Raw genomic sequence first — 13,897 nt, 5'->3', positions numbered from 1 at the left:
GTGTGGAATTAGAGTCCTGAGAAGATAAATAGCTAATGAAAAACAACCTTTCACTTTATCACTGAGAGCAAAGCAAAACAAATTCATTTTAGTGTTAGCAAGAAATGAGAGAGGGTTCTTAACACTTGTGGTTAGTACAGAGTTTACTGGAGGCACAGGAGGTGGCTTTGCAGTGAGCAGGGCTCTGTGCCCCTTGAGGCTGGTGAGCTGGGCACCTCTGCAGCAGCACCTGAAGTCGCCAGGGGTTGGGGGTGTTGCACAGCAAAGCCAAGAATATTCTGTAACTCAGACAAGAGCTCAGTGATAAGCAATAATAAATGGGATTTGGTTTCTTATTGCAGTCTATCTCCTAACAGCATTCATAAAGAGTGAAATTCTGGCATCAGAGGAGGAAGGATTTCATGTGCAGGACCTGATCCAATCCCCCAGAAGTCACTGACAGAGTCATTTCATTGACTTTAATGGGACTGAATTGATTCCTTTAATAGTTTTGTTCCTGTTGGTAGTTCATGTGGCTTTGCTGTAAACATTTACATGAGTAATGGTGGAAAACAGACTTGGTATCGAGTTGTAGGCTGAATAACTGTACACTGTAGCAGGGCACTGGAGGTAGTTTTACTTAACAATTGCTATTTGAGGTTTATCTCAGTGTACTGGTAAAAAAGAAAGGATAAAAATTGCAGCAAATTTGTGAGCTTGATTCCATTTGGTAGAAGTCCCAGGTAAATAGGCTTGTTGTACAACTGCAACAAATGACATTTTGTGCCCCTTTAAGAAGTATTTGTTTTGTGACAGTGCCTTTTTTTTTTGCTTCAGATAATCAACCATATTTTACAGGAGGCATGGAATCATTATCTATCCTACCTGATAACAAAACTGCTACCAGAAGTCCAAGCTGGTTGGAAGCATGGATTCATACTGAAAGGACTGAAACAATTGTTTACTTGAGGGATTATGGTAGATAGTTGCCTATGATTTAAAAAAAACAAAACCAAAATGAAACACCAACCAAATATATATATAATTTAAAAAAAACCCAAACAAACAAAAAACAGAAAAGAAAAAAAAACCAAAACAAACCTATTTTTTAATCTTTCTAAAATAATACCTTAACTTTGTATTTATGTCATCATATTAACAGGGGAAACATATTTCTAAGGACAACTGAATGAAGGATCCATTTTAGTTGGAGTGTACAAATGTCTCATCCCTGCGTGTTCATCATAGAACCCCAGACTGGTTTGTGTTGGAAGGGACCTTAAAGCCCATCCAGTTCCAATCCCCTGCCATGGGCAGGGGCACCTTCCACTAGAGCCGCTTGCTCCAAGCCCCTGTGTCCAACCTGGCCTTGAACACTGCCAGGGATGGGGCAGCCACAGCTTCTCTGGGCACCCTGTGCCAGCGCCTCAGCACCCTCACAGTCATGATTGAATTATGTGCAAGCTAACTAAACGTGACTTGAAATTCATTAATAAATGTAATGATGAAGTCAGGTTATTTTTGACAACACTAAGCTACAAAGTTCAGTTTCTCCTTTTTTATCAACTCTTAGCTTCCTGGTATTAAACACAAATTTCACACTTGTGAAGGTGCCAACCTGCTTTTATTCAAGCAGTGTTTTTCCTTAGTTCCTTCTGCATCTTGTGCATTCCTGATAATTAAACTTCAAAGTCAGTATTTGTTTTAAGAGAGTGTGAGTTTGAGCATCTGTAGGTGTGTTTGATTAGCTTCACTGGCTGCTTGGATAGACAATCCGTTTCCCATTCTGGTCTGCAAAGATTATATTCACAAGAGGATGGGCATTTTGTGCTTGACATGAAAAGAACAGAAATAGTAAAAGGTGGTACAACTGGGCCAAACTTAATTTATTTTGCACATCTGGAGACTTCTCCAGAGCTGGTTATGGTTTTCTTTCTCAGCAGTTTTCACCCTGAAAAGGTCGGCCATGAGTTCATTATTTTCCATCCACAGCTCTCATCAGAGTTTGAGATCTGTGGTCTCAAAAAGCCTCTCTCAGGTGATTTTGCTCAGACTCAAGAGAAGATTTCCTTAAATCTGCTTCCAGGCCTGTTTTCTCAAGGAATGGTATCTCTAATGAAATGAATAGAGATGAATCTGGTTAAACATCTGCTACTCACTAAGATGTGACATTTCCTGTGCTTTTTCCCCCCCTTACTTTGGGGTTTTTCTGTAAGTCCCAAGGCACCAGCTATCATTATATCTACAGTCAAACACTAATGCAAGTGGGACAGTAATGCTACATACAGAAGGTGGGAGCTGCTAATTTCCTTCCTTTCATTCATGAGGAACCCAATCTGTATGCCTTCTGCCCAGCTGCACGAGGAGTGAACAGTACCTAGGCTTTGCTAATTGCTCTGCCCTGGCCTTTGGACCTGGCTGTGCCTCTGCCAATTTGTAAAGAAGTGATTCCCTTTCCATCCTTCCCTGTGTAATGCAAGAGATCCCTTCATCATTGGATTTGAGATCAGAGTTAGCATAATCTGAGATGACAGGTTAGAAGAAACAATTGAATTATGAGTATATCCTGAATTTGGGGAGTCAGCATCAATGCGCTGTGGTGATGGTATCTACTCAGAAGTCATTCTGACACACTGTGAAAATATTTACAAGCTTCCAAGATGAGACTTTTCCTGATTAGGGAAATCAAAGACTGGTTTTCCCAGCAGGCCTGTAGTTAGCTCATCCAAATTGCTTCTGTTTTAATTGGCATGCATTTCCTTTAAGCAGCTAGAAGATTAAAAATATTTGACTTGGGCTCTACAGGACTGGAAGCCTATTCCCCAAGACACAGACACTGAGGAAAAAAACCAAACCAACAAAATAACTTGAGTTTGTAATGCATTTGTGCACAAAAATCTGCAACATCTTTGCCAAACAGAATCTTAGACCAAGGTGAAGACTTGAATTCTGACTTTTAAATGACAAAAAAGAGAGTAGTGTTTTACTCAGGCTTTCTAGTACATTAAACTTTTTGGTACCTGGAGTGGATCTAGACAGGCTGCTATTTTATCTTTCTGCCCACAGCATGCTGCACTTTAGGAACCTTTTAACCTAAATTTCATGTTTCTAAATCTTGTTTCAGAAGCATTAGTAAGAGAAGTAAGAAGAAACGAGCTTTATTAAAAGCTACTGCTTTTGTCTGGAAGAACAGTGTGACATCGTATGTGAAATTATTTTTTCAGTTACTGGAGTTCTTATTTCTCTTTTGCTGAGCATGTGCATGGAGGACTGTTTTCCCTATAAACTCTTGTCATAGGGAATGGTGAGACCACATACGCCTAATCGAAGAGGAAATGGTCGTGTGCTAGGATGGTGTCAGAGGCTACACTCTCAGGATTTCAGGGTGCTGAACTTTCCCAAACCTAATGCAATACTTGGATTTCTTGTAGAGAAGGCACTAAATTTCACCCACTTGTATTAATCTGATCTATTTGAGAGATGCAAAGCCTGAACCCTACTGGTGGGGTAGTACAGCCATATGCCAGTCTCCAGTTTTCTTCTTCTCAGCCTTTGTTAAAGGAATATTAACCACTGGGGAAGGGAGAGATGGTCATGTGTCAGTGATGCTCACCTGATGTGCTCCCTGGCAATGTTCCTGGGCTTCTCATAAGAGAGATTCAAGGATCGAGTGACACCTCCATATCCCATTCCAGGGGATGAGAGATGCATTATCAGTGAATAATGTTAGTCATGCCTTGTGCTTTCTATATTTTGTCATCTGCCTTTCAAAACCAGGAGATGGTGTTTCCCTGGTGTTGGAATGCTAGGTGAATGCAAAGAGCACAAACTCGGAGTGAAGGAAGTGTGAACTTCATATTTGTTTATAGATTAATATTTAATTGAAGGTGAAATTAAAAATTAAGCAGGCAGATGAGTCATGCTAAAAAGCAGCAAACCTGTCTTGCTGTGGCAGACAAATGACAGTGAATTTCTAAAAATAGAAGCAAATATATTAATGTGTAGTGATGGCACAGTGAGTCAAAAGAGATGATTTGATTGAGGGTGGTGGGTGCATTCCACAGAAAAATCATGTAGAAAACATCTTTGACATTGAGTTCAGTGCCCTTTGCATCTGTAATGAGATCAGGATATGGCTCTCCTTGGCAAATGCTCTTTAGAGCAGTTTTATTTTTTAGAGGAATGTTTGAAACCCCACAGGACTAGCAGAGCCCAGTAAATTCTCTGTTAGGGGAGTGGCATGTTTGCATTTTTAACATGGTGGCTGTTTTACATGTCCTGTGTTCAAGAGCTTGATGTGTACTTATCTAAGGAATAGATTCCTTTACTGGAAGTAAACACCAGTCTGTTACTTTAGCTATTCATTATAATTATTATTGATGCCTCATTTTTTCACAGCCTTTTTTCTGGGTATCCTTTTCCATGGTCAAACCTGAATCTGCTTTTTAATGTGACTGTCGGCAGCATCTTATCATAGATGAAGCCGCAAAGAGTCTGAAATCATCATTTTGGGGAAGGGAGGGCATATCATCAGTGGAGGTTGTGGTGCTGCAGTGCTCCTGGGACGAAGTCTGTTTTACTGGGTATGTGTGCTATCTCTGTCCTGCAGTTCCTTCAGAACAATGCTCCAGGCTGATGTTATTCCTATTCAGAATACAGATCCATCTGGTTTAAAGACAGATAAAGCAATAGTCGGGTCTTTTATGTTTGCTTTATAGGGAATTGTCTAAAAATGAATTGATGCTGTGAATTCAGCATGCAAGCATGGAAAGCTGAGTGTTGTTGGCAGAGCAGAATATCTCCTTCTTGGCTATAGCTAGGCAAATAAAGGCCCTTTTTAATTACTACCTCCAGTTCTTTGTTGCTCACTGTAAGCCACATTTTGTGCAGAAATTGTTCTCTTGTTGTGAACTTGAAAAGCAAGACATCAAATCAATGTTGGCACTTCTTGGCATTGGAATATATGTCAATAAATAGGACAGGTAGACAAAGCATGTAGCAGTTGCCTGCTGTTTTAATTGCATCTGTAATATTGTGTTAAAGCTGGTCCTTCATCTCTCCTCCCCACCCTCCTTCTTTTCCTTCCTCCAGAGAAATCAAAGGAATGTTTTTCCTCTGTAAATGAGAGGGCTGGTAGAGGTTCAGTTTGTCTGATTGAGCAAGGTGCATTAGGCAGCTCCACAGCAGATACCAGCACTGGCAGAGAGGAACTAATGCATGCAGCGGACCTGACCTTCCTCACATGTGGACCAAGGACGGTGCAGTTAGAGCAGTGGAAAGACCAAGCCTATGTGTTATGTTAACTAATATGTGGGAGGGAGGTTAAAATTGTTACAAAATACAAAATTGGGACTTTAAACACTTTAGCATCCTGTATACGCCTTTTATGTGTGTACCCATTTCCACTGTGCATTGCTGTACCTAGAGTGTTCAAAATATGTACATTGACTATGACAGGCTTGTCAGTCATCATCAGACAAACTGATAGTATGCTTTTGTAAAGATCTTTATTATGAAAAACTATTCTGAGACCTATAAATCAGACAGTGCACTCCCACTAACCCGCTTGAAGCAAAAAAGAAACATTTAATCTCTGTTAAAACTCTGTGCCAAATGTAATAGCTGGTTTTAGCAGTGTTTAAACCGACTTCATTAGAACTTGGGAACTGCTTTTAAAGGCTGGTTTTGGCAAGTCATCGGCTGTCTCCCAGATGATCCAAATGTGGTTTGTTCAACACTGCGTGTGTGTTGGGGTGTGTGTTTATCCCTGCTGTGGGGGGAAGCTGTGTTGGTGCTGGGCTGACAGGAGGCAGTGCCATGACATGGAGCATAGCGCTGGATGTTCAGGCAGGACCCTTCAGGCGTTGCATCTCTGTCCTGGGCTCTGCTTGCTTTCACAGGAAGCCATGCTGCCAGGAGTAATGTATGTAAATGTGCTCTGAATTTGTAACAGTGGTTCTAGGTTTTCCACCAGTTTTACTGTCCTTGCACTGAAAACCAGTTGTGCTTTAACCTGTTATGAAAACTAGTAGTGTTTAACTAATTTTAGTTACCTTGTAGCCTTTATGAGCGAGTCTTTGTTCTTGTCAAAGGTTGATGTGGCTGTATGAACCAGAGCATATACTGGAGGTGCATCTAGCATGCTGGACTAATTGGTTACTTATTAATATTCATAAGCCATCTCATTTAGCTTCAGCCTCAGAGAGCTTCATGTACAACAGAGCTAGTGTTATCCTTGCTCTGACTCCCCGCAGCACTTAACAGATCTCTACAGCAGTTCTGCATAGCTTTTCTTAAATGACAACTCAACCTGCAACAATAGAGTAAATTTGATATCACCTTTGTAAAGCGTTATTGCTCACTCTTGTAATGAGTCCTTTCTGCTTGTTCCCAAAGGTCCAGAGGAAGAAATGACCATGTAGATTCTACAGCTTGGGTGCAGCATAATGGGCAATGGTGAATGGAGTGGAGCTGGTCTGCAGCCTTGAAAGCAGCCGTCCTGCAGACCACTAGCCAGTCAGGGACACCTTGCACGCCAGAGGCATCCTCCACGTCCTTGCCGGACACATACTGGATTCTTTTTAATTTCTCCGATTGGAATTCAAGATTCCTTTCCTTCAATTTTTAAACAGTTTTAAGATTCTATCAACTGTAACGAGTGGAGCAATATAATCAGCAACAATGGGTGACATGACAAATAGCGATTTTTATTCCAAGAACCAAAGAAATGAGGCCAACCATGCAGGAGAGTTTGGATGCACACTGCAAGAACTGCGCTCCCTCATGGAACTTCGAGGGACAGAAGCAGTAGTAAAAATTAAAGAGACATATGGGGAAACAGAGGGGCTCTGCAGACATCTGAAGACATCACCAACAGAAGGTAAGTGTATTTCACTTCAGTTGGAACAGGGGACTTTACATAAGTGCTCCCCAGAGAGTGAAAGAAAGAGGTTTTGTTTCAAACCTGAACATAATTGTCACGGTGCTGCCATTTTTGCCAACAATAATAAAACAGAAGTGTCTCTGGAGAAAAAAGATAAAAGCGATCTAGCTATGGGTAAAGCTAACGTGAGAATAAAAGAAGTGCAGTTTATTCAAACAGCTAAATGCATTAATTTTTCCATAAAAGGCAGACAAAAAAATCAGCACCTGCTTTATGGCATTATAAAGAGGCATTGACATATATGCTCTTGAGGGTAAGGAAGTGCAGACTGGTTGCTTCAGAAGAATCTTGAGGTGTTTGAACATATGAGAATATGAAATGGCCTTTTGAGATACACGTTATGTTATGCTGTAGCTCAATATGTAATATACTTATGTATTTTGTGGTTTTTAATCTTGGCTTACAATATTATCACATTTCACTTAATTTTGCTTAAGTCATCAATATATGATGGTATTGATCTTTGTATTAGCTGGACTTTGTATGCATAATCAAACTCCCGACTTTCTTACATTTAATAATACCAGTCGTAACTTTTAAGTATCCTTCTGAGTGTGGAGTTCTCTACCTGATTATCAGTCATGCCAAGTATCTCCCCGTAAAACATTGACAATGGTGGGACATTTCCCTCTCCTAATGCAATTTTTTCACCAATTCTTTCATTTTTAGTGAGAGTAAAATTCTATTTAATTTTAAGAATACTATTTTAATCGCTGTATTTTCATCTCCAAGGAGAATGAACATTTTTAGAAATGATAAAGTTTTTGAGTCTGTAATACTTATCTGTGCTTCTAAAGTAGCCAGGATGTTAATTTGAAGTTACTTTTGTTTTTAAGATCATTTAGTTACCTCCACTGCTTAAATGCTTGAAAGAGCTTGACTTAGTGGGGCAATTCTAAACGTGTCAGTTGTAGCATCACATAGAATGATATTATAAATAACTCTAGTCGAAAAGTCCCAAAGAAGCAGCTATAACTGCCTAGCCTTCAAGTAAATTCTTCGTGGTCCTACAGCTTATCATATACAGACTCAGTATTGTTTAACCATTATAAACTATAAAGCTCTGAACAGCATCTTTTCAGAAGAGGATTATTAAACTAATTCTGTATTCAAGTGAACAGCCAGCTTCGATAGTGCTTCAGCATTCGCATGCAGTCTTGTGTTCTAAATACCAAGTTAACTGGTTCTGAGTAACTAGTGTCAAACATTTTATGACAGATCTCTCCCCTTTTCTGGTCTTGCTCAAACCTGAGCCTTCAGGCAGACCTCTTTTCCTGCCTGGAGATTGCTCCCAGTAGGAGTGCAGAGATAGGAAGCTGAGACCCTGCCACTTGTCTGGGACTTCCAGATGCCTGTCAGTCAGAGTAGCCTAATAGCTGTTGCACACGAGAGATTCAACGCTTCAGAGGATATGCAGCAATAGAGAATATATGCAGCGATTCTGACCTATCTCCGACGCATCTGGGGAATTCCAGACTGAAGTGCAGGGTCTCTGTATTTCCATAACAGATTAAACACTGATTTATAAATATCCCTCTAGAGGTTCAGCATCTTAAATATCCTGCAGCGCTTTGTAGAATGTCAAAGCTGAAGTCTCCATCTGGGTGAGGCGAGATCACTTCAGTGACTTCAGTAAAGTTCTGCCAACTCGCTCTAGCGGTTACCTGGTCAATGTGAACTTCAAAGGAGATGTTGATTGCGTTATCTGTTCAATTTGTGACATCAGGGAAACTTAATTCCTCATATCGGAACAGAGCGTATGGATCCAACTAGTGTGGCATGCTGACTCCAGCAGTAATCTATATCTGATACTTCAGATAAGGTAACTTTCCTTTAAGCCTTACCTGCACTTCATCACTTGTGCATTGTGGAAAAAACATTTCCAGCTTCAAATGGCAATCAGCATAGCCTTTGAATCCTGGAGACTCTGCTGGGTTTTAATTCAGAATTAGAGCACATAATGGGAATTCCCAGTCATACTGCTTTTTCATCTTGTTTGTTTTGCTTGGAAAAACCATTTTAGGGGTGAATCTGTCTAAAATATGTCATGTCAAACTTGGAAATTTTCATTTGAGAGAAAGTATATCCATAAGAAGTCCATAGAAAAAACTAAAGGCTTATGTCAATATAAATGTATGCTTACATATAAGTGCCTAGCTCTCGTTTTTCTTAAATCCAAGCGCAGCATACAAAGTTAAAATACAGTGAAAAGGGTATCCTTGAAAATAGGACTGTTCTTAGAGGAAAGAAACATAACAGTTTCTTCTATGGAAATGTAATTTTAGCATCAAGTATACGTGACTTACAAATAAATTATTGACGTAGGCTCCCACAGAGTTTTATCTTTTGGTATTTGCAACAAACCGTGGATTCCCCATGGGAATATCTTTATGAAATCCCATATTTTGCTGCTACGCTTGAAAAGCACTTTTCCAACCAGTACAATTTTGGTGAAGCACAGTTAACTGCCACGTTTTTATTGTCTGGAGTGCTGCACATTTTACACAATTTCATGAGGAATATCAGAATAAGCATTACTGTGGGACACTACTTCTTTCAATAAACCAAACAAACTGCTGGGCAAGGGTCTGGGGTCAATATGAATGGAATGGCAAAAATTACTTGTCTGTAGAATTTGGTTCTTCCCAGGCCTTTAAACTCTTTCAGAGTGTATTTCCATGAAGTCTTTATTGTTTTGAGCGGTATGGCTTAAGTAGTTACTGGAGCAGGAAAAAAATGTAGCCTGGAAGCAGGCACGTTATAATTTGGTAAAATGCGGTCTAATCCGAATTTACTGGCTTACTTGATATTTAGAAAGTAAGAAGTAGTAATTAGCTCAGAGTTTACTCAGCAATTCAATTCCCGTGTTAATATTTGATGTACCACCTATGGACTGGTAGAATCAATCACTTGTGTTAAAGGTGCCTTTTTGAAGGTCTTGCAAAGGCCTTCAACTTCTCCAGGTAAGATATTCTATGCATGAGTCAAATCTGGTTTGCCCTGTTGGTGAAGATACACTTACCAGTGCTTTCTGTGTTAATTTAGAGTGGAGCTTTAGAAGGTTGCTGAATGTTGAGTAGAATAATACTTACATGCTGAATGAACTAATAATGTTGTTATGGGTTACAAGGCTTCAGTCTCTTCTTAAATTTTCTTTGACTGCTTTTCTAGCTGTAGATGCAGTGTGGATCCCAGCTCTCAGTTGTGCCTGAGGGATTTCCTTCATTAAAGTGATTATATTATAATGAATAGCTACCATTTAAGGGCTCATAAAAAAGAACAAAAAAACAAACAACAAACTATGGAAATACTTTATATGCAAAAATACAAATGTGTCTCTACGTGCATTTGCTTGAAAACTATTTTTATTCCAATTAGTTTCACTTTCATATTCTAGTAATACAGAAAACAAGCAGGATCTGTCATTGTGCACAGTGACACCATTGAATCCCACCTTGGGCAGAGCTGTAGTGGCAGCTCTGTAATGTTCCATGCAGGCTGAGGCTCACTCAAGCCCTGTGAGACCACGTCTGGAGATGTGTTTGGTGCTGGGCTCCTCAGTACAAGACAGACAAGGAGGTACTGGAGAGAGTCCAGCAGAGGCCACAAGGGTGATCGTGGTCTGGAGCATCTGTCCTATGAGGAGAGATTGCAGGAGCTGGGCTGGGTTAGTTTAGAGGAGAGCAGACTGAAAGGGGATCTCATTAAATCCACATCCGTATCTCAGAGGTGAGCGCCAGGAGGATGATGCCAGACTTTTCAGTAGTGCCCAGTGACAGGACGAGGAGCAGTGGCCATAAACTGAAACATGAGAAGTTTCACCTCAACACGAGGAAGAAGTTCTGAAGTTGAGGATGGCAGAACACTGGGACAGGCTGCCCAGGGGCATTGTGGAGTCTCCCTCTCTGGGGACATTCTAGACTCTCCCAGGCACGTTCCTGTATAACCTTCTCTAGGTGGGCCTGCCTTGGCAGGGGATTGGACTGGATGAGACCCCTTTCAACCCTAATGATCTTGTGGTTCTGTGATTAGTGATACCTTATGAAGGACTGCTGGTAAAATGTAATGAGTTAGTTGGGTGAATGCCAGATGAGATTGGAATCCAGTCTTTCTGATGCTTACCCATATTTCACCCACAATTTCATGTAGTATGCACCAGTTTACAGTAAGCTTTTCATCTACATTCCCTTAATATTAAAGAAATGCTTACTCCTCATAAAAATACTGTAGGGAATTAACTTCTGTGACTTCTCGCTTCAAATACTTGGATGCAGGAATTTCCAGTGTGTGCAAGAAGTGAAGCTGTGAATAGTGCTGCTTGTCTCATTTTTCTATAGAGACCAAAGTCTTCCATTGGTGATATATATGCAATCAGGCCTCAAATGGCAGCTCTAAAAGACTTTACACGTTGGTGATAATGGGATAATACAGCTCTACCAGGGAAGTTTTTCTGCAGGTGTTTAGTAGATGCCTGACAGACTGAGTCTCCCCATTTCTGGGAACGCTCTGGTAGCGTGTGAGGAGCTTTCAGATGTAATATTATTACATAAGCTGGAGGAATCCCGTTTTACGTGAAAAATGCAAGTTTGATTTTTTTTTTTTGTATTTTGTAGCTGTTCTTTTAGAATACTGTAAAAAGGTCTCATGGCAACCAGGGGTTGCCAAATAGCAGTTAAATGATGGTATTTCTAGTGTAGAAGTTGATTGAATCATCATAACTGCCCTTGGTTTAGATAGATACAAAGATTAAGTTGCTATCTGTTGAAATGCATGGTTTTTACATGTACATAGGGACCGAGTATAAATTCAGCAAAGAGCATTTATTTTCCATTATTACAGTCTTGCCTTTTACAGATGTGACTGTGAGGTAGAAGAAGACAGACTGAATACAACGAAATTAAGCACTTGCTTTTAGTACTCACTAGTTTTGGTTCCTTAAGCTTGCTTCTATAAAAATACAACTTTAATAACTTAATATTCTGTTTTGAAGCTGATCTTGCTAGTACAGGCTGAATTTCAGTTAGCTGCACCACGTATAGTAATGTTGCTGTATGTTAAATTAGCTACACATATGTAAACAATTTAGAAACTAATTGGGAAAGGAATGAAAGAAACTTGATTTAGACAAATAAGTTTAAAATAGAAATATAAAATACTGAATTGCCAGAGATTGAAATCTATAAAGCCACACTATCAGAAATAGTTTATGAAAGTAAAGACATTGGTGATGGCATCATTTTATCTGTTTTTAAAAGAATACACGTAGTCACGCGTAAACCTCCAAATGTCATGTAGCTGTCCACAAATCTTTTTGTGAGGCTGAGCTGAAGTACTTTGGGAAGCTTCAAACTCCATCTGAAAAGTGCTGTGTAAGAAGACCCGGTCGTCCCCTCTCCAGGTCACCATGTTGGCTGGTTCCTCGACTTCGTGTGTGGTGTCAAAACATAACTCGGGCCAATTTGCCAACACACCCATGCCAAAAGCCAAGCTCTAAGTATATGTCTAGTCCTTATTTGTACATGCTCTGTCCACATGGAAGGGTTGTTTTAAACAACGGAAGCAGCCTTCCCCTTGAAAAAAGCCATCAGAGTTGTCCCGGCAAAGGCCTCTAAGAGTTGCTTTGTCCTACCTTGCGTGGGAAAAATCCACCACCGAAGTTTAAACTCGGATTTCACCTCGTTATTCGTGCCGTGGGAAGTGTGGTTGAGCTGGTGAGAACTTGTGAGAACCTGACATGTTCCTGCAGTTCTGCGGACACTGGCTGCCTCCCCTGGCTTGCTCAGTCCCTGTGTGCCCGTGCCTGCTCCTGGGAGCTGTGGCCGGCAGGTCACGCATGGCTGCGCTGTGAGGCTGGGTAGCCAGCAGGGAAGGCAGTTCTGGATGCTCTTTCATTTTGACATTACTGCTGCAGTTGCTGAACCCCTGACAGGTCCCGCTGATGGATTTGTGCTGCCTTTACCTTTGGGGACATGCCTGGGAAAGCCAGAATGGTGCCTGCCTCCCTGGGATGAGTGGTGAGCATTGGGAAGGGACACACTGAGTGAGCTGGGGCCTCCCCTCCTGCGTGGGGCTGCTCCTGCCCCAGCTCTCCCACTATGGAGAAAAGTGCTGAAGCAGTTATTACTTATCTGGCCCTTTGCAGCTCTGTTCTGTGGGGAAATGCTGGGTCTGACCCAAGTTCACATTAAACACCATTACTGTAGCAGGTCTTTCAAGATTGTGAACAGATGGAAAAAATCTAGGCAAGGTGGTTGGGTGTTAATAACTCATGTGAGGCAAGGAGGTTTGCTTTGGCCTGCAGTACTATCTCAAAGCCCTATATAACATGCCTATTCAAGTTGTAATACTTGGCCTTAATGAGGTTGAAGTTGGCTCTTTCATTTCTGTATCTCGGCATGTATAGCAGTGCAGGGCCACGTACACGTGGTGAGTCAGGCACTTCTGCACTGTGCTCCTGGGAGCCAGCCAGGCTCAGGGGTTAGGGGAAATGGCTCTGGACTTTTGACATCCCTGCTGTAGGCAGTATGTTATATATCCATAAAATAATATCTACATGTTTAATGGCTTGAGAGGAGTGCATGGAGGATTCTTGGCAACTGCAGTTATTTTCCTTATCTAATATTTCCATTGTTTGTGTAATGGAACAGCAAACATTCTTCCAAAGGTTACCCAAACATAAGCATCTCAAATGAATGGCTTTGATTTTTCAAAGTGATAAGTACAATTTCATTGCTTGTTTTGTTTCTGGGGTTTGGCGTGTCTTGCCACTTGCTGATTTACTTTGGCTTTGTTCGTTTACTTGTAGAAAACTGGAGGAATATTGCACGCTGCATTTTCCTCACAAAGCTTTTAACATAAATATAAGCTAGATCACCTGCTCCTCTGAGAATGCTAAATGGTTTGCAAAGAACTTCTCTGTCTGTAACTGATGTTGCTTTAGAGGTAGGTTAGGAAAGGAAGAAGGCAAGTGAATGT

At 40.8% G+C, this 13,897-nt stretch overlaps 1 protein-coding gene across 13 annotated transcripts in view; it reads left to right on the top strand.

The window, feature by feature from the left end:
* The window catches only part of ATP2B2 (ATPase plasma membrane Ca2+ transporting 2), a 273,342-nt gene that overhangs the window by 83,317 nt on the left and 176,128 nt on the right, over positions 1 to 13,897 (top strand). For all 13 annotated transcript variants that reach the window (XM_057404260.1, XM_057404271.1, XM_057404259.1 and 10 more), the window contains exon 2: positions 6,376 to 6,859. In XM_057404260.1, coding sequence (XP_057260243.1) covers positions 6,661 to 6,859 — 199 coding nt within the window. In that variant the 5' untranslated portion in view covers positions 6,376 to 6,660. The remainder of the gene's footprint in view (positions 1 to 6,375; positions 6,860 to 13,897) is intronic.

Source organism: Pezoporus wallicus, unplaced genomic scaffold, assembly GCF_028554395.1.
Source record: "Pezoporus wallicus isolate ANWC-B61680 ecotype Strahan unplaced genomic scaffold, APGP_CSIRO_Pwel_v1 contig_5935, whole genome shotgun sequence".
NCBI lineage: Eukaryota > Metazoa > Chordata > Aves > Psittaciformes > Psittacidae > Pezoporus > Pezoporus wallicus.
Note: the sequence above shows the minus strand (reverse complement) of the source record. Positions and strands in the feature narration are given on the sequence as shown.